Source organism: Notechis scutatus, chromosome 5 (genome assembly GCF_049901735.1).
Source record: "Notechis scutatus isolate UNSWTSFEM ecotype Mainland chromosome 5, rNotScu1.2, whole genome shotgun sequence".
NCBI lineage: Eukaryota > Metazoa > Chordata > Lepidosauria > Squamata > Elapidae > Notechis > Notechis scutatus.
Genome location: NC_142013.1, coordinates 71,315,143 through 71,336,751, shown reverse-complemented (window position 1 = coordinate 71,336,751; position 21,609 = coordinate 71,315,143). Strand labels below are relative to the sequence as shown.

Here is a 21,609-nt window from a genome sequence, read left to right as displayed (position 1 = left end):
CAAAAATAAAGCATCCATTATTTTTTTCTTTCTCTTTTCCCCTAAACCAGAGGCAAAAGTCTGAGGCTTTTTTCACAGATATATCCTCCAGAGAAGCATTAGAACAAAAATATTCCAGATTCTGACTCTATTTGGTGGGGCAATGATGAACTTATCCAGTAGGTGGCTGGCATGCCACAAAAAACAGGCAGGAAATTTCCTACATCTATTAAATATATATCCATTGAAGGAAGCTTGCAATATTGTGTGAAGTAAAGCAAGCAGTGCTGACGTCCCAGAGACCCTGCCTCTAGCATTTGTGTGTTTAAAAGAGCTGCTCTTTACTTTTGCTGTAAACACAGCCTACAAATGCAGGCTGAAAAGACAAGGAAGGCAGCAACGACCAATTGTCCTTGCAAAATGTGAGATATATTTTGTCAGTGAAAGCTGCATAGATCTTGGACCTGGATAGCTTTGCATCGATGGCATCTTTTGCTCTTGACAAACTAGGAAAATATTTATTCACCATCATAGCTAACTGACAAAGAGAAGAGTTTTGGAAATGAAACTAGGTTGACGCTTGCTCATTTGAATGAGCTTATTTATTATAAGTGTCTTTCCTTTTACGATAAGCAATATCACATATGCCCACTTCTGTCAATAGTTACTGAGGAGGGAGGCAAACAACTCAAAACAATTTGCTCATGCTTTTTCCTTTTAAACTGAACATCCATTTCCTAGCCAAATCCCAAGAATGGCTGAGGACTGCATTTTTCTAGATACAGAACTCAGTGACTTTATTATTTGCAATGTCTCTACTGATCAACATACAAATTTCTCTTTCTCTGGTGAGGACTTGTTTTATTACAGATTCCTATATGCAATTCCAGCTATTTATGGGATCATCATTTTGATTGGGCTTATTGGCAATATCACCCTGATTAAAATCTTTTGTACAGTAAAGTCCATGAGAAATGTCCCTAATTTGTTCATTTCCAGTCTGGCTTTTGGGGACTTGCTTCTTTTGATCACCTGTGTTCCTGTGGATGCCAGCAGATATTTGTCTCCTGAATGGCTTTTTGGTCGGGTTGGATGTAAGCTTATTCCTTTTATCCAGCTTACTTCAGTGGGGGTGTCAGTCTTCACCCTCATGGCTCTTTCTGCAGATAGGTAAGTCCCTTTTTTGAACATCTCTTGAGATTCAGTCGTACTGTCTGAAAGCAAACATAGGTTGCCGTTTTAACATGGCTGAAATGTAATCAAGGAAAAGATTATGATTAATTTATAATGAGAAGCCAAGAAAATCATGCTTAGTATCACCTGAAGCTACATATGAAACATTGTAAAATAGTTAACTTTCCAAGGGGGATGGCTGTGATATCTTTTAACTTCAGTAATCTTTTTTTGTGCTAAACCATTATTATAATGAAATTTGATACAAGTGTATTCAAAGTAAACTTCTTGAGTTCAATGGGATTTACATACCTAAATGTATAGATTTAGAGTTGCGGCTTTAAACTGCTTTTAACATTTGAAGTCAATGCAAATAACTTTTAACACTTGACAGGTTTACAGGTGGAATATTATTTACTCATTTAATTTTTTAATTAAAAATTCAAGAAATATTCTAAGCATGTTTGTAGCATTTAAAATGAGGTAAAGCACATGTTCAAAACCCCTATTTATTTATTTTTCTGTAAATCTTAGGAGTTTAATGAAACACCTTCATTGTCACAGAAGGAACAGCTTTATTTGGTACTAAATCCTTTTGCTTCAGTGATTTAGAATGATGATACAGAACAAAAGAGAGCTTTGCACAGATTTTTTAATTAATAAATTCCTTAAAATAAGATTAACTGAAGAACAAAATAATCTATATTAACCAATTCACTAGGCATCTAGTTAAAAAAGAAAATGAATAGTCTGTTTAATAATTTTCCCATTTAGTTTTATATATAAATTCATTGCTTAAATAAGATCATTTCTACTAAAAAGAATTAGATGCAATCATTAAAAAGTACCTCTACATAATTAAATTTATTTTGCTTTAAAATTATTTTTTAAAACACAAGATGTCTTTTTACCAATACATTAACTGTCTAAAATCTAGAATTCTTTGTCCAAAACAAATATGACAAAGAATTGACATCTGGCATAATTTCAAAGTAAATTACAGGATTATTTCAGGATTGGGTTTGCTTGTTGGGCAGTATGCAAACAACTAATTTAGGGAAGGAAAGTTAAAAGAACCACCATAGGTGTTTCCCCAAAGCTGTGATTTTGTGTCACATTTGTACATCTATCTGTGTCCTTTTACTGAACTTAAAATTTTCATTGCATTGTTGGAAGAAATATCCTTCTGGGTTCAGTTCCAAGTGCGGAGAAAGAAACTGGAAACTTGGTGACTGCTTGGAAAGATGGTTTAATGGTGGATCAGATCACATGCCTGGGAGCTCCTGGGTGAAAAGGGCAGAGATGGTGAGAGTCCCTGGGTTTTATGCCCACTGTTGGGATTTGAATTTAAGTTGTATTCTGATTGGTTGTCTGACTCCCATGGGGCCATGCAGGGGCAACTCTGTAGGCTGCCCTGAGTCCCAGGCTTGGTTGAGCCTTGCTGGATGATGATGTAATGAAAGGTCTTTGGGCAATTCCTATTATGGAGGAGGTAGATCTTTTGTTTTGTAGAATAGACTGGCCCAGGCCTTAATGGCCCATTAGCAAAGGTTGGGGGACTGAGTTTCTGCCTCTCTGAGTTTCTTCTAACTTCCAACAACATCAAACAGAACTCATTCAAACAAAATAAGGACTAGTATTAAAAGTGCTTGTCTACAAGGCTCCTAGGTTCCTCTCACAGTTACTGCAATTGAATGAGGTACAACCTATTCTGTACCTGTGCATTTATTGTTTTTCTTGCCTAAGGATAAAACCTTGCTTTTTTCACCATTGAATTTCATTTTGTTAGATAGGTCCCAGTGTTTTAGTCTGCCAAGAACCTTCTGTATCTTAAGCCTATGTTCTAGGCAGTTGGCTCTTGACACCAATTGACACCAGCTCAGTGTCATCTGCAAATTTGATGAGTTCCCCTTCTATCCCCTCATCTAAATTGTTTACAAAGATATTGAACATTATTTGGCCTAAGACAGAACTTTAGGCTACTCCACTGCATACTCCCTCCATGTAGATACAGTTCTATTGAGGATTATATGTTGAGTGCAGTTTGTAAGCCGTTTGTGCAGTTTGTAAATGCACCTAGTGGTGATGCTGTTTATCCCACATTTTTCTATCTTACCAAGAAGTAGATTGTGGTCTACTTTGTCAAATGTCTTACTGGAGTCCAAGCATACTATGTCCACAGGATTCTGCTGGTTCACTAATTTAATCACTTTGTCAAAGAATGCAGAAAGATTTGTTAGGCATGGTTTGTTGGTGTCTTAGTTTTCTTAGAGCTATGAAGTGGAATCAAATATCTATTTATATATGGAAGTCAGTGATCTGCTGATTAAGCTTCTCCAATATGATGCCTTTCAGACTAAAACATATTTTACTGGTAGTCCTCAACTTACTTATTACTTATTTATTTAGTGACTGTTCAAAGTTACAATGGAACTGAAAAGGAGAGTTATGATCATTTTTCAAAGTTATAACCATTGCAGCATCCCCATTGTCACATGATCAAAATTTGGATGCTTGATAACTGGCATGTATTTATGACAGTTGCAGTATCTTGGGGTCATGGGATTGCGTTTTGTGACCTTCTGACAAACACAGTCAATGGGGAAGCCAGATATATTTAACAATTGTGCTACTAACTTAACAACTGCAGTGATTCACATAACAACTGTGGCAAGTCTTGGAACACAACTCACTTAACAATTGTCTTGCTTACCATGAGAAATTTTGCCTCAATTGTGGTCATAAGACAAGGATTACCTGTATTTATTTATGTGCTTATTTATTAAACAAATTTATATACTGCCCAGTTCTGGTGACTTCGGGTAGCTTACAAAGCTTCCATTTTCCCTCTCTGTAGGGGAGTAATACCCATATACAAAGCACCTATGTCTCCTGTTTGTCCATTGTTTATCTTATTATCATTGGAGTGAGCTTCCACTCAGTTATTCAGCTAGAGTCACATTCTCTTGCTCAAGGAATATGCTGGGTTGGACATTATGTGCAAGGCAGCTAGTAAGAAAGACTTAGGACTAGTCTGAACTTTGTGGTTGCCTCAAAAATGGCCACATGCCATTTTCAGAAGGCTTTAATGCAGGGGTCTTCAAACTTGACAGCTTTAAGACTTGTAGACTTCAACTCCCAGAATTCCTCCTCCAGTCATGTTAGCTCAGGAATTCTGGGAGTTGAAGTCCACAAGTCTTAAACTTGCCAGATTTGAAGAGCCTTGCTTTAATGGATAATCTCATGGCCTGCATACCTTTAATGTGTTGGAAGGGTGATCTGATCTCCACTGAGTTTCTTTCCCTCTGCCTAAAAAGCAATGCTTAGCTGGCATAACTGGAACAATCCAGTCCACCTGCTGAACTACCTTTTATCTTAAATAAATGCCCCTGTACCAGTTGGCTTGTGTATACTCTAGCGCCTTCAATGTCTATTTTGTACTGGGCTGTCTGCCACGAAAAGCTGGACTTTGTAGTTCAAGTGAGAAGAACTGTAAATACGTTCTGGCTTTTTGTTTAATTTTAACCTGTCTTCAAAAGACACGATCGGGGGTAGTGCTACTTACTTTTCTTGTTTGCATAGGAGGAGAAAAGGAGCACATTGAGAGCTAGGTGAATCCAGAAAAAAAGTGGGTATCACAGTAGCCAAAATGATAGAAGGAACTGAAATCTGTGAAAGGATTTCTTAAGCCAACTTCATTTCCAGTTGGCCTACACAGAGGAGACACAGAAGCCCTTAGTCTTCTGCGCATTCTGACATTCTCTATGAGCTGATTTCAAATATATTTATTAACTGGGAGAGGCATCTTAGTCAAAGGGATTTATGAAGAGAATTGAGCCTTCTATTTCCAGAAATTCAGCATCACTGAAAGTACTAGTTTTAATAGTATGAAAGGGAGTTCTGGTAAAACTGTACCAAAAGTTGATAGTCCAGGATCTCATATTGGAAGGAAAATTCTCTTGAATTTTCTGTACTCTAAATGCTGTACATAAACTGATGCCACTAGAGAATAAGAACTAAGAATACAGTTCAGACAGAGTTTTCAAAAGAAAGTGCTCTATAAAATTAAAAAGAAGATACATAATTATAAATGACAGCGTTGATGAAGTGATGATAGTTGATGATAGTTGAAAATATCAGACATTCTTGTATAAGAGAATAAAATGGATATTATATGCATATAATAATGTTATCTACACTTTGGACAAAAACAAAAAACAAAAAACTGGATTTGAATTAACATAATCATATATTTATTTTTAATTATGGAATTTATTTTTCAAGGATTGCAGAAATAAAATGGGGAAGAGATGTGCTATGAGATGTATTTATTATGACCCTTTTGCATATTCCTCACTGAATATACAGTGAATTATAGACTGTGCATTAAACCATATTTTTATGCATAGATCATACTAGAGCAGGGGTGGGCAAACTACGGCCCGCGGGCCACATCCGGCCCGTTGGTCTTTTTAATCCGGCCCGCCGAAGATTGGTACAGAATTAAGGTTTGATGTGAATGATTGAATGATTGCATTCATTTGATTTTGATTTGTAATGACAGGCATTTCGACACCAGGTGGCGGCCCGTCTGTCAAATTTTAAAAGTCAATGAGGCCCCAGAGCCAAAAAGTTTGCCCACCCCTGTACTAGAGAGACTCAAACAAATGAAGACAGAATATGCAAACAATCACCACCACTTTGGAATCAAAAATATTGAATTATTTTGCAAGCAAATAAGCAAGGAAGAGAAGTGTAGAGCTGAATTGCAAAAAAATGAAAAATGACACTATTCATATATTAATATGCTTAATAAAAAGTCTAATATAAAAAAGTCAGTACCATCTGGATAGACAGGGCGCAGAGAACAATATCCATGTGTCCTTAACATTTTCCTAATTATCAAGGGAAACACAACATTCTTGCACTTTAAACTCAGCAAGATTGCAAGGTCCCAGCCATAGATAGTAGAAATATTGCTAGGCATTCAGTAAAAGAATCAGAGCATACCATACTTTATCATACATCCCTCTTGAAATTTGACTGCTGGTGCTCTGATAAGGCAATACAGGTATTATTTAAAGCATTTTAAATATATAGGTAATGGTTGCCTCATTCAGCAACTGTGCAAACTTACAATGGTACTAAAAAAGCAGAGTTATGATAGATTCTTGAACTTTTGACTGTCATAGTGATCACACAATTGTGATTTGGGCACTAGTGATTTGGGCACTATGCAAGCAACACAGGTAAACCAGACAGGGAACAAGACAACCTGAAAAAAATCTACTTTATTGCAATTAAACAATCTTGCAAGTCTAAAGGCACAGGCTTCCCATCTCTACTTCTAAGTGCCTGATCCATGAGGATGGCTTCTTCCTAAGTTTCTGGGCCTGGTGCCTTTCCATTATTTTGCTTCTTGAGTGCTTCAGTTAACTCCATCATCGTTATATTGCTTTCTAACATTTTTTCAGTCTCTTTAGATATCTGAGGTAAATTAGCATTCTGTAAGTACTGTTTAACTCTTTCCTCATCAATATTCTCTTGCATATATAATTTCCCATAGAAGTCTCGAATGATGGAAACTTCCGGTTTGTCGGCTTCGTGAGCGGCAGGGATTCGCGATACTGCGCGATCCCTGCTGCGCTAGCCGTTTTTGGTGCTCCGATCCGGACGGGTTTGGAGCTAAGGCTGCCCTGCAGGGGCGGATGAAGATAGGGGGGATCCGGAGAGGGGTTTGGGGGTATTGCAGACCCCCTCCCCGGCCGGCAGAACCCCCTTTTCCCAAGACGGTGCAGCGGTGGTCCGTAATGGCCGCCACAAAGAAGCCGGCAGCTGGGCAAGAATGCGCAGGAGGAAGAGGAGAAAGCCTTTGAAAGTGAAAGTTTTTCTTGGTTGACCCAGGACTCTAAGACATATTTAACATAATTCCTGGAAATTATGGCTTCTGAATGATACTTTCCAGAAGAGAAAATAAGCGGCAATTTTGAGGTGCTGAAAGGAAAGTTTACTCTCCTTCCCTACGGAATCAACAAGTGGATACTGAGAAACCTGTCTTTTTCAGGTAAAACTGGCTTTATGTGATAAGTGGGAATGGAGAGGACAAAAAATATATTTATATGTTAAGATTTTGTTGGAGGAGATGCCTTAAGGATCTGAAGACTGAAATGTATTGCAATAAGGCTTTAAGATACAGATTTGGACTTTCTTTTTTTGATTGATACTACCCTAGGAAGAGAAAGTGAGAACTTTGTCTTGGCTTGGATTGATTGATGACTTTGGGATTGTTCTATTTTTTGAAATATCTTGGTTGTTGCAAGAAGAAAGAGGGGGGAAAAAAAGAAAAGAAAAGATTTATAATGGCTTTTTCTGTTGAGGAACTGAGAAAAGAATATGAGCAAACAAAAAAAGATGGCAAAGATGGTGTAAAAGAAGCCTTCCTTTTTTTAGAAATGGCGCTTGCTACCTATCAACAAACACTACAACAGATGGTGGCAGCAGAAGAAGAAGAAGAAGTCATCTTTAATGAATTTCAAAATTTAACTAAGAAAGAAGGAAGAAAGAAAGGAAGGAAAATGAAGGACTTAAAATTTAAAAAAACACTCAAGAAAGAGAAAAATAAGGTGCAAAATCAATATAATGATAGTAAAAAAAAGAAAAAAGGAACACAACAGAGAAGGGAGGCCAGTAAGGCAGAGGCTAGGAGAATGGGGGGTAGAAAGGTCTGGTGGGAGAAGAAAGAAAGGGAAAAGGTGGAGAAAAGCCACAAAGTTTTGAAATCAGATGGGAAAAGAGGAATCTTTTTTAGGGACAAAGGGTAAAGTATAATTTCTTTAAAAAAGATTTTGCAAGGTACATAAGATGGTATTGTAGCATTTGTATTAGAAATAGAAAATTAGAATGGTTTAAGAGTTAATAAGAGATTAAAATGTTGAAATGTTTAGTAATGATTGATTTTAAAATTTAATAAAATATTAAAGGGAATGTTTAGAATATTGAGTTTTAATTAAAGAGTTTAATATGACTATGGTATTGATGTTATTATAAAATTATTATTGTAGCATTTGTCTTTGGAAAAGGCAATGGGAATGTTATAAGATTCAATATTTAGATCTATTATTTAACTATGTATTTAATCATTTTGGATTTATTATTTTTCTTTTATTAAAAAAAAAAATAGTAGATAGAATGTACCAAGCAGAATCAGATTGGGTATTAGGTGTTATTTTAAATGTTAATCTAATTAATTTAGGGGGAAGATAGAAAGGCATCATACTCTGATTAGTGATTTCAGGAGAAATTCTTTTTTTTTTATTATAAGGAATGAGACAAAGGGATAATAAAGAATGGACAAAAGATACAAATATAATGACTCAAATTAAGATGGATTAAATAAGATAGAATTAAGAAGAGTGAAATGTATGGAGAAGCTAATATAGAAGACATAGAATGGTAAATAAAATAGGTAATGACATGTAAGATGAGCATGAATATAATTGAAGTCCATGTAGAGAGAGGTACCTGGGGCCAAGTTACTTTCCTAAAAGATTTTTTATATGTTTGTGTGTTGTGTGTTTATGTTTTTGGGAGAATTAATAAAACCTTGCAGAAATATAGAATGAGAATAATGGTAACCAAGTCAGAAAGAAATAGATGAAATAATAATAGTGAAATTGAATAAGAGTAAAGAGAAGTAAAGAGAAACTGGATAAGAGGTATTTGTATGCTCATATGGAAATGGTTTAAAATAGAATTATATTGTATAAAATAAGGTTTTATTTGACTTGTAAAATTTATAATGGAAAAAGGTTCAAGTATGTAATGGTTAATGATGATTTGTTTGTCTTTAAAATTAATAAAATTTGTTTAAAAAAAAGAAGAAGTCTCGAATGATTTCCTTCTCTTTGCTACCATGGCAAACTTGGCCTTGGTCATCTATTAATTGCAATATTTTCCTTGATTCTTTCTCCTTTCTCAATTTGTATGCTAACCACCTACCTGGTTTGTTTGCATCTTCAAAGCAGTTCTGTTTAGCATCTCTAATTTTCTGTGCTAATTCTTCTTTTTCTATTTGACCCATTTTGTGTTTAATTATATCCATTTTTAACTTGATGTCCTTTTTCTGTGGCATTTTCTGTAGCTCTTTTTCAAGTCTTTTGTGCTCATCCTCTAGTCTAGGGCCTTAGAAGCTAGTCTTTTCATAGTATTCCTTTTCCTTGTATACTCTATTATCAAGCCTCTAACATATGCCTTTATTGTATCCCATACATTCTGAATTGATGTATCTTCTTTTTTGTTTTCTCTAAAGAAAAAAGCCAATTCTTTCTCCATCCACTGTGTGAAGTCTTTTTCCTTTAAAATAGTATTATTTAACGTCTATCTAGATCTTCTTTTTTGTCCTTTCCGTTTAATTGTCATTGGATTGTGATCTGCCCAAGTACTTGTTTCAATATTTATTTCTTGAATGTTAGTTATTAATTCTGTTGACATCCATATCATATCTATTCTGGACCATGATAAGTGTCTATTTGAATAGAAGGTGTATTGTTTAGTTTTAGCATTTCTTTCTCTCCATGTATCTTTTAAGTTTATTTCATCTACCATTTTAAAAAAAGATTTAGGGAGAGTCTTTCTGTTTTGCTTTATTGTTTTCTGTGCTGTATAGTCCAATTTATTGTCTACAATTCCATTAAAATCTCCCATCATAACTATATTAGCATAGTCCAGTTTGATTATTTTCATATGTAAGTTTTTGTAGAATTCTTCTTGTTTGTCATTCGGAGCATAAATTGCAAGCAGGAGTGCTTTCATATTATTGTCCATTATTTCCACCATTAGTATTCTTCCATCATCATCGGTATAGATCAATTTTGCTGGGGTGGTCTCTTTAATATATAAAACCACTCCTCTTTTCTTACATTGTGTCAAGGAAGTAAATATTTTCCCTAATTTTGGCTGTACCAACAACTGTTCATATTGTTTTTTAATATGTACTTCTTGTAGACAAATTATATCAAATTTTAATTTCTCTAATTTATGAAAGGTTTTCCTTCTTTTAACGGCTGAGTTAAGTCCATTTATATTAATTGTAATCAATTTTTTCTCTTCCATGGTTATATTTTATAGTTAGGTTTAGCAGCTCTTGTAGATCTTAGTTCACATTGTTCTTTGGCTTCCACTTTTCCACCTACTGCACCTTCTTCTTTTTCAGCCGCCATTTGGCAGTCCTCTTGGAATTCAATTAGTGAGATCTCTTTTTCTGCCTCTTCCTTTTTCCCTCCAAAAAATTCTGTATAAAATAATTCCACTTTCTCAATTGAGTCAATTCTATGTCTCTGTTCTTGCCATGTGAACATTAAACCTTCTGGAATCAGCCATCTATAATTCATCTCTTTTTAAAGTAGCATTTTAGTCAGGAATCGGTATTCTCATCTCTCTCACTCTTCTGGGTATTTGTTTCAAGAGCACAATCTCCTTGTCTTTGTATTTCAATGGTTTCTCTTTTGCCACTTGCAATATTTGCGTTTTAATGGCTTTCTTTGTAAATCTAATGTGAACTTCTCTTGGTAAGCTATTTCTCATCGCATATCTTGTGAAAACTCGATAAACCTCATCTATTCCATCCATCATCTTCTCTTGAGTTATTTCCAAAGCTTCAGCCAGTATTTCTATCATTATCTCAGGTAAGTTTTGTCCTTTTTCTTCCTCTATGTTTTGGAATCTAAGATAGAATTCTGATATATCCATCTCCCATCTCAACATACCACTTTTATCTTGTTCAACCATCGTTAATCTATTATCAATATCTCCAATCTTCTTGTCTCTTTGTTTATCTTCTTCTTCAATTTTTTGGAGTCTCTCAACATCATTTGTTGGATGTTCTCCACTTTTTCATCAGTTTTCCCTGTTCTTTGTTCCATGTTATCTGTTCTTTGTTCGATGTTCTCTATTCTCTTTTCAGTATTCTCTGATCTTGCTTGAATATTTTGAATTCCTTGCATAATCATCTGCAGAGTCACTTTTTCTTGTTCTTTTTCTTGCTTTAACATTGTCTGTATTGAACGTTGTCCTCCAGATGGTGGAGAGGAAGAAGTAGAAGTTGAAGAACCAGGAGCTGTAAATTTCCTACTCATTTTAAGCAATTCAAAATCTTCAGGTTCTTCTAAACCTTAATCCAATTGTGAAGTAACCAATTATAGTTCAAAATAAAAACAGTAGAAAAAAGAAGCCCAATAATAATAATTTAAAAAAGAAAAAAGAAGGGAGGACAAAATTTCTTCAGGTTCTTGTATACCTTAATCCAATCAATAGTTAGATGAAAAAAAAAGGCTTAAGAAAAAAAAGGAAAAGGAAAAATTCTTCAGGTTCTTCAACACCTTAATCCAATCGAAAGGTCTCAAATAGAAAAAAGTACATAAGAATAAACCAGAAAGGTAGATGAAAAAACAAAAATACCAGGAAAGGAAAAAAAAAAGCTTTAAAATAAAAAGCAAACGTAGAGATTGGACTTCCAAAGAAAAAAAGAAAAACAAAGACAAGCTCCAACAAAGCCAAAAACCCATATAGTTATTACAAAAAAAAAAGATAAAAAGAAATACAATAAAGCTGGTGAGGAGGGATAGCACAACTTAGAAAAAGTAAAAAGGGCACACTGCACTTTGTTTAATTATCCAAGGCTCTTATTATAGCTCTCTTCTCCAAAAACTTATCCCCCCTTTCCCCCCTAGGTTTCAACACCAGACTCCAGCTGTTGATAGAAACCCAGAAGAGCACCTGCAATAATACTCTTCCATGCTCTTCCCTCTATCTTATCAAATAGCAATGTCCTTGAAAAAGAGTCTCAGTTCTTTCTTTCTCAGCTCACAGGGAAATATAATATTTTCAAGCCTCTAGTTGGCAGTGTTACAAAGTTTCTTTGCTCTCACTTTCCCCTTCCTTTTCCGAACAGGATATAATAAGAATTAATTAAAAAAAAGCAAAAGATATTTTTAAAAAATGAAATAACTAAAGGGAGCCTCTAGCCTAAAATATCACAAAATCAAAAAGGAGAAGAAAAAAATAAATATAAATGAAAAAAACCAGTCCAGTTTCAAAATACAAGATCATATACAGAAAATCCAGCAATGAGAAAAAAAAAACAAATATTACTTTGACATTCCTGTTTAAAATCGCCACTTAATCACTTCTGTCAAAACTTTTACAGATTCTTTCTTTTCCTTAGGGTGTCCTTTCAGATCTTAGAATAAAAAAAAAGGTTCTCCCCAAACCGGCACACTCTCTCTTTCTGTTCTCTTTCGTTTCAGAGCTGTCCCAACTTCAGCAGCTTTAATGGCTACCTCTTTGCTGCTGGCAAGAAGAGCTTCTCCTGGATCTACCAGGGACTTTGCATTATCCCTGGGATCAACAGGATGCACTCTTCACTTTCACTGTCTCTTCGGGATGGTTTAGATCCGATAGGACTGTCCAGGAGCAAAGATATCGGCAGCGATCTCAGACCTCCAAGATCGCATGCCGTATCGTCGCGACGCCAGCTCCGCCCTCCCTAAGTTTCTTTCTCTGGCCATTAAGCGACTGCAGGCTTCTGCCCCTCTTGTCTGATTGTTTCCTAGGGAGCATCTCTTCCTTCTTTCTCCAAGATCATTCACACATTCCATTACAACAAGCAAAGTCAATTGGGAAGCCAGGAGAAAATGGCAAGTTTTTGTCATGTGATGTTTCATTGAATGATCATGGGTGATTCACTTAATCACCACATCAGAACTGACAAAAGGCGCTGCCATATGATGTTTCCCTTAACAAATCTGTTGCTTAATAAGTGAGTTCATTTATTTATCAAATATACAATCTCACAATACGTGACTCTGGGTGGCTTAGAACCACTGAATCATATCAACTTTAAAAACAGGCAATACAAAAATATAAAATCCAGATTAAAATAAAAACTATAAAAAACAAATATAGCAATCCTTGGCAAAGGGTGGAAAGAATGGGTACCTAGCAGTGGAGCCATCTGAACATATCTCTGATTCCCTGGGAGTCCCGGGCCTAATTACATATCCAGGTATTGAGGGCCTTCTGGAGTATCAAAAGGGATTTAACTAATCTAATTTGGGAAGTAGAATAATATTCCATTAAAAAGGTGCCATGGTAGAGAAGGCATGTCTCTGGAGAGTCCCAAGTGTAGGTCTCTAGCTAATGGTACCCATAGCATGCCTACTCTGCCAGATCTAATGAGGAGAACTATTGTACCCAGGGAGAGGCAGTCCCTCAGATATTCCAGTTCCATGCCATGCAAGGCTTTAAAGGTCAAAATCAGCACATTGAATTAGACCTGGTAGCAAATTAGCAAACTGCAGAGCAGAGGGATAATGTGTGCTGTTCTAGGAGTGCATATAATTGCCCACACCATTCCATTCTGTACCCGCTGAGGCTTCCAGATACTATTTAAGGACAAAATCTTGTACAGCAATTTGCAGTAGTCCAATCTGGAGATGACAAGTTGCCAGTCCTAGTTGTGGTTGTTAACAAAGGATTGTAAACAAAGGATTGTTGAGCTGTCAGCAAAACATGAACAGTCCCTGTCCTCAGATTCACAGTCTAAAAAGGGATGCAGGAATGAAGAGGGGAGAGATAAATACTAGATATACAATAATTACACAATCATTTTTATATTGTGTTATTGCCCTGCACTCACTTCCTATTGAAAGTCTTTAAAACTTATCATTTATATATTTATATTAGTAATATTGTACTTTTCTTCTGAGAGCACAATGTGATATATGTAGTATCTTGGCATGTAGTGTCTGAGTATGGCATGCCACATTATGCCAAGTGATGGAGAAAAAGAAAGAAAAAAGCAACGCATTTAAGGGAGGGGGTGAATGGTACTACTTAATGCTTTTGGAAGAGAGTAACTTTCTAATTCAGTGATTTGGATCTAGGCTATGAATGTACAGTGGTGAGCAAGGGAAATATCCTTTGAAAAGATAAAAACAGGGATTACTTGTTGAGGGGAGAGAGGCAGGATGCCAGAAATCAGTTACCTCTCTTCTCCTGTCAGCAGAAGATCAATGTTGAAAGCACCTGTTTGGTAGTGTACAAACAGAACAGAATCAATATTGTGAAGCTGTAAAAACGTCTAGGAGTTTGCCTTTTCAGGCATTTCTCAATTTGATTACTTCCTGCTTCGACTTCATTTTCAAAGTACTATTGAGTGCTTTTAAGATTTCCATTGCAAAACTGCTATCTATAGAGAATTTACACACATGCAGCAGCTAGATTATGACTTGCTAAAGCAGCTGATACAAGAAAATACAGGATGAGCCTACAATTGGTGAAAAAAAAATCTGTACTTCCAACGAAAGGCCAACATCCAATGAGAGAGCAAAGGATTTTAGAAACAAACCACTGGTTTAAAAACTGGTGTTGTCAACAAAACTTTGGCTTTCTAGATCATGGTCTGCATTACCTATATGAAGGGCTACTGGGAAAGGATGGAGTGAACCTCACAAGAACTGGAAAGAATATATTCAGAAAACAACTAGCTCATCTAATCAAAAGGGCTTTAAACTAAAATTGAGGGGTGGATGGGAGCCAATCTTCATAACCTTTAGAACCTAATTCCAAGCAAAAACCACTAGATAACCAATCAAATAAGGAGGAAGGGAATAAAGAGAAAAAAAGAAAGAATATGTATGTATGTATGTATGTATGTATGTATGTATGTATGTATGTATGTATGATATTCAGCTTTGTTCGGGTATTTTCCCACATCATTGTAGTTGTGCTTTTAAAGTTGTAGCAACGTTTCGGCAGAATCTTATCTGCCATCATCAGGCTTCTGTATTGTGTTCGTCTGTGAGTCTGGATGGATGGATGTGAGTCTGGACACAATACAGAAGATATATATATATCTGGACACAATACAGAAGATGATATATATATATTCTTAAGTTTTTGCAGGTACTTACATGTATGGTATTCAGCTTTGTTCGGGTATTTTCCCACGTGATTGTAGTTGTGCTTTTAAAGTTGTAGCAACGTTTCGGCAGAATCTCATCTGCCCTCATCAGGCTTCTGTATTGTGAAAACTTAAGAAAACATATATATGTATATGTATATGTATATGTGTGTGTGTGTGTGTGTGTGTGTGTGTGTCTATATATATATATATATATATATATATATATATATATATATATATATATATTTTCTTAAGTTTTCGGTACTTAGCATGTATGGTGTTCTGGCTTGGTTGGTATTTTCCCACGCCATTGTAGTTCTTTTAAAGTTGTAGCAACGTTTCAGCAGAATCTCATCTGCCATCATCAGGCTTCTGTATATATATATATATATATATATATATATATATATATATATATATATATACACACACACACACACACAGAGCAAAGAGATCCAATAGAAGATCATGCCAAGAGAAAAATCTTCCAGATGCCCCAAACTATACGGCCTCCCCAAAATACACAAAGAAGGCATACCCCTCAGACCTATAGTCAGTTCCAGAGGAGCACCACTAGAAAACCTAGCCAAATACCTAGCAAAGCAGCTACAGCCCCATGCTGAAGCAGCAGCTTCACATGTACAAAGCTCATACCACCTCTTGGAAATGATCAAAGATCTACACATGGAACAAAAAGATCTGCTTGTAAGTTTCAACGTGGTTTCACTATTCACTCAAGTCCTGATAAAAGAAACTCTCGAAATCATCAAAAATAAATACCAACTGCCCAAACACCTCCTGGAACTAGCAGAACACTGCTTAACCAACACATATTTCATATACAAAGGACAAAGATACAAGCAAATTGAAGGAGCCCCTATGGGATCACCACTGTCACCTGTTATTGCAAATCTGTTCATGGAAGAATTCAAATCCAGAGCCCTAGCCAATGCCACCCACAAACCCAAACTATGGTTAAGATACATCAATGACACATTTGTTATTTGGCCCCATGGAAAAGAAAACCTAAACAATTTCCTAACACACCTAAACAGCACACACCCCAAAATCAAATTCACCATGGAAACGGAAACAAACAAACAACTACCATTCCTAGATGTACTAATCTACAAAAAAAAAGATGGCACACTAGGACACACCATATACCAGAAGAAAACACACACCAACCACTACCTCAATGCCCAATCCCACCACCACCCAGCACAGATAAACTCCGTGGCCAAAATACTAATTGCCAGAACCAACCGCCTGGCAGACAAGACACATATAAAGACTGAACTATGCACCCTGACTAAAGTACTGACAGCCAACGGCTTCCACAAAAGCAAAATCACTGGCTTGATCCACAAAAACACACTGAGACATAATGGAGACCTAGAAGATGAATAGACCTATGGAACAGCTGTCCTGCCCTACATAAGAGGTACTACAGACAAAATCAGTAAGATACTACACAGGCATCACATCAAGACTGCCTTCAAAACAGACAGAAAAATAGCAGCCATGCTAAGAAACCCCAAAGATAAAATTGACCTGGAAAACCAAGGCATATATGAAGTCCCCTGTGCATCATGCCCTGCCAGATACATTGGACAGACCAATAGAAGAATAAGTACCCGCCTAGATGAACACAAAAATGCAGTAAAAAAGCTGGAACACACTTCCTCACTAGTCCAACACATGAAAGCCACAGGTCATAGCATCGACTTCAATGGCACCAAAACCCTAGCCATCATAGAAAACCCCAGCTACAGAATTATCAGAGAAGCCATAGAGATTGAAAAAAGACCTGAAAGCATGAATAGAAGAGATGACTCCACCAGGCTGTCAATCATTTGGAAGCCTGCACTCACAAACAAAAAAATCTCCACACCACAAGCCAGGCAAACACCTGGGCACAAACAGACTCCCTCTGATACTTCCAGCTCAAACACACCCCAACAAGGCACCCAGATGAAACCTAGCTTCCTAATAAATGATAGCCGTCCATTTACTCGGAGCCAAGCTATACTAAAAGCCTCCAATACAGGAAACACAATGTTGCCAGCCAATCAAGACCAAAAAAGCTACAAAACAGACAGAAGATATTAGAAACACCAATCAAGCAGAACACAGCAAACTCCAAGACCAATAAACACAGACCAAGACTCCCAACCAATCAGGATGAAGAAAAAACCATTCTGGCACAGCAGTAGGCTAGCACCAAATCTAAAACAGAAAAGGCTGTGAAAGTCTGACTCAGAGACAAACACTATACAGAAGCCTGATGATGGCAGATGAGATTCTGCTGAAACGTTACTACAACTTTAAAAGCACAACTATAATGACGTGGGAAAATACCCGAACAAAGCTGAATACCATACATATAAATACCCATGAAAACTTAAGAATAGATAGATAGATAGATAGATAGATAGATAGATAGATAGATAGATAGATAGAGGGAGGGAGGGAGGGAGGGAGGGAGGGAGGGAGGGAGAGAGAGAGAGAGAGAGAGAGAGAGAGAGAGAGAGAGAGAGAGAGAGATGGAAAGGATGGAAATTGCAGTTACAAAATAGGAGAAACATACCCAAGACCCATAAAGGACTCAAATTCCTATGCACCAGAGGTGTCAAACTCGATATATTTTCTTTTTCTTTATTTGATTTTTCAATCGCTTACAAGATAATAGGTATAAGTATAAACATGAGTAAGAATACAGGAAATAGATACGAATAAATGGGGACAATAGGATAGGGATGGTAGGCATGATTGTGCACTTATGTACAATCATTGAGGGCTGCATCGGGGTTGTGAACTGACCTTGATGGGCCAGAGTGGGTGTCGCCAGGGTGGGTGTGGCCAGCTTGATGTCACTTATGTTGGGGCGCCTGTGATGGCCTGAGCACTCTGCCAGGAAAAATGAGCTCCTGAGCTCCATTTTTAGCTGCGACGGCCTCCTGCCATCCCCTGCTAGTGAAAACGGAGCTTAGGAAGGCCGCATGTGGTCCTCCCAAGCTCCAATTTTTGCTGGCAGAGGCACCCTGGGCTGGTCCTCCACTGTTTCCAGGGTGGCTCTGCAGGCCAGATCTAAGCACCCCGTGGGCCAGATACAGTGCCTGGGCCTTGAGCTTGACACCCTTGCTATACACTAACATTCAAAGTTTAGGGATCAAACAGGGTGAACTTGAAATATTAGTACATGAAGACAGGTATGATATAGTTGCCATTACTAAAACTTGTGGGATGAAACTCATGAATGGAATGTACAGATGGAAGAATACAAACTATTCAAAAGAAATAAACCTTACAAAAGAGGAGGTGGAATTGCATTATATATAAAAGGGCACTACAAACTCTACAGAAATACAAAACCAAAGATGAAAACCTGCAACTGAAATTGCTGGGGGATTTGAGCTGTGATCTGAAACCAATCCCAGCCTGAAGATGATGAATGAGATTTCGTCGAAACATCGCCAAGATACTTCCAATTTTACACGGGAGAAAACCTGAATAACCAAAGATCCACATACAAATACCTGCGAAAACCTCAGAAAACAAATGCTTAATCATAACTGTGGGGCAGAATGAAGGGAAAGAAGGGGCCTCTCTCATCCTTTGGGGGAAAGAGGCAGGATTTAATACTGCTGGAATTCACATGGTGCCTGGAGTCTGGGAAGGTCTGGATGGGGAGGAACTGACTCCCCCTCAAACAGAAAAAAAGCAGAGGCCCCCCACATCTGGTCTCCTGTCATTTCATATCTCCCCCAAGTCAGAGGAAACCTGTCCCTCCTTTGCCAGGTGTGGGGGAGGGAAGGAGGGTCGGGCTGGATGCCACCCCCTGCACCTTCCAAAAAGACAGAAGAGCAGGTGGTGTGTGTGTGTGTGTGTGTGTGTCTGAGCTGAGGGGCCTGGGGCAACTGCCGCTGGGAGAAGCAGAGGCAGAAAGGGGGCTTTTCTCTCCTTGGGAGGGCAGCACCCCTTGGTCACCCCTCCAGGGGCTTCTCAGCAGGCAGCTGCCTGCAGAAGAACCACCACCCTTGGTGATTAATTGGAGAGAGGGGAGGGGGAGAAAATGGGGACTCCTTTCAGATTACAGGGGGTGGATTGAGAATGCTCAGGTCTGCGGAAAAGCTGCGGGGGGCTCTTCCAGCCTCATCTGGAGGTAGGCAAGAAACCAGCATGGTTGCATAAAGATCTCTCTGATAAACTGACAAACAAAAAGGATAAGTACAAAAAATGGAAAGAGGGACACATAACTAAGGCAGAATATTAACAAATAGCCCAAATCTGCAAAGATGAAGTAAAGAAAGTAAACACTCTAGAATGAACAAAGACTTGCAACAAAAGTCAAAATTAACCTCAAAAAAATTCTGTCAACATATAAATAACAATAAAAAAGTCAAGGAAAAATTTCTTGGTAAGCTAGAAAAATGTGGGATAGACAACACCACCACTAGATGAATTTTTAACTGGCTTTCAAACTGTACTCAACAATGACTTAGATAAGGAAATAAAGGGGAACTCATCAAATTTGCAGATGACACCAACTTGGCAGGACTAGCCAACACCCCAGAAGACAAGTTCAGGATCCAAAAAGATCTTGACAGATTTGAACAATGGGCTCTCTCTAACAAAATGAAATGTGGAAAAAAGCAAGGTTTTACACCTGGGCAGGGAAAAACAAAGGTACAAGTACAGATTAGGCAAAACCTGGCTCAAAAACAGTAACTGTGAGAGGGACATTGGAGCTCTAGTGGATAATCACTAAAAAACGAGTCAGCAGTGTGCAGCAGCAGCCAACAAAGCTACCATAATACAATCCTTGGTTATATAAACAGAGGCATAGAATCAAAATCACATGAAGTATTAGTACCGCTTTATAAAGGCTTAGTAAGACCACACTTGGAACACTGCATCCTGTTTTGGTCACCAATTACAAAAAAAAATGTTGAGATTTTGGAAAAAGTGCAAAGAAGAGCAACTAAGATGATTCAAGACCTGGAGAAGAATGGTTGCAGGATTTGGGCTTTGCTAGTTTAGGGAAAAGAAGGACTGGGGGCGGGGATGATAGCAGTATTCCAGTATTTGAGAGGCTGCTACAATAAGGAGGGGGTCAACTTATTTTCCAAAGGACAAATGGCAGTCCAATCTCTTCTTGAAAGTCTTAAGTGATGTTCTGTTCTGATTCTGATTCAAGCTGCACAAGTGTTTAATATCCAATTTTTCAAAATGCACAAAAACATTCATTTAGGTTTGCACTGAGATCTTTCTGAGCATATGTTTTCCTGGCATAACTCATTTCTGTGCAATTTGGGATTCAGCAGCTGGATTACAAAATTCAAGATAAATGAAATTACTACCATAATTTTTTTCCAATCTGTAGTTTAGTCCAGGAAATTTCAATTTGGTTTGTTGCAATCCGAATAACTTTTATGTATAGAGGTAAAATCCTTTAAAAAATTACTTTGACAGGAGAACAGCAGGACTAATCTTTCTACAGGTAGTCCTGAACCATTCATTTAGTGATCATTTGAAGTTACAATAGCACTGAAAAAAATGACATGATCATTTTTCACATTTATGACTGTTGCAGCATCCTTGTGTTCACATAATCAAAATTCAAACACTTGGCAACTGGTCTGTATTTATGACAGTTGCAGTGTTCTGGCATTAGGTGATCACCTTTTGCAACCTTCTGACAAGCAAAGTCAATGGGGAAGCCAGATTCACTTTACAACCATGTTACAAACTTAACAACTAGTGATTCACTTAACAACTGTGGAAAAAAAATTCATACAATGGGGCAAAATTTACTTAACAGCTATCTTACTTAGGATCAGAAATTTTGAGCTCAGTTGTGGTCGTAAGCTGAGGATTACCTATATTACATTTCAATGTTTACAGCCAGTGTAGTAATGTCAGATAGGACAGACCAGATCTGACTCTACAATTTTGTCTGGAATTGTGCTTTATTAATGCACACTACATTAACAGATTTAGGATGGAGTCAGACTGAGTTCCTTCCTTCCTTCCTTCCTTCCTTCCTTCCTTCCTTCCTTCCTTCCTTCCTTCCTTCCTTCCTTCCTTCCTTCCTTCCTTCCTTCCTTCCTTCCTTCTTTCCCTGCCTTTATTATTGTTCTTCCTGGAGGTTTCTTTGTTTCCCAAGATTAAAGCATATTTTTGTATATGTTGAAACTATCTCAGCATAGTTCCTCCAAGATCTTCTCTGTGCTTCTCTATAAGCAATCAGAGCTTAGACGTTGGCCATTACAAATTGAAATCCTCTTTCATCCGTTAAGTTTACTGAGTGATCCATGGGCTAGTCTTGAATTCTGCTTATCCTATCTTACTAAGTTCTTTTGAATATAAATGTAATACATTTTTATTTTGCCTTTAAAACAAACCCTGAATCCACATGAATTTGTGACTGAGCACCAAGAAACAATTTCCTTAAAGCTCTGAATAAAAACAGACTTCCTCCAACAGTAAAG

The 21,609-nt window shown here is 37.3% G+C and overlaps 1 protein-coding gene across 1 annotated transcript in view; it reads left to right on the top strand.

The window, feature by feature from the left end:
* Positions 1-522: 522 nt before the first annotated feature.
* The window catches only part of GRPR (gastrin releasing peptide receptor), a 65,521-nt gene continuing 44,434 nt past the window's right edge, over positions 523-21,609 (top strand). The window contains exon 1 of the mRNA XM_026674879.2: positions 523-1,149. Within this exon, the coding sequence (XP_026530664.1) occupies positions 734-1,149 (416 nt within the window). The 5' untranslated portion in view covers positions 523-733. The remainder of the gene's footprint in view (positions 1,150-21,609) is intronic.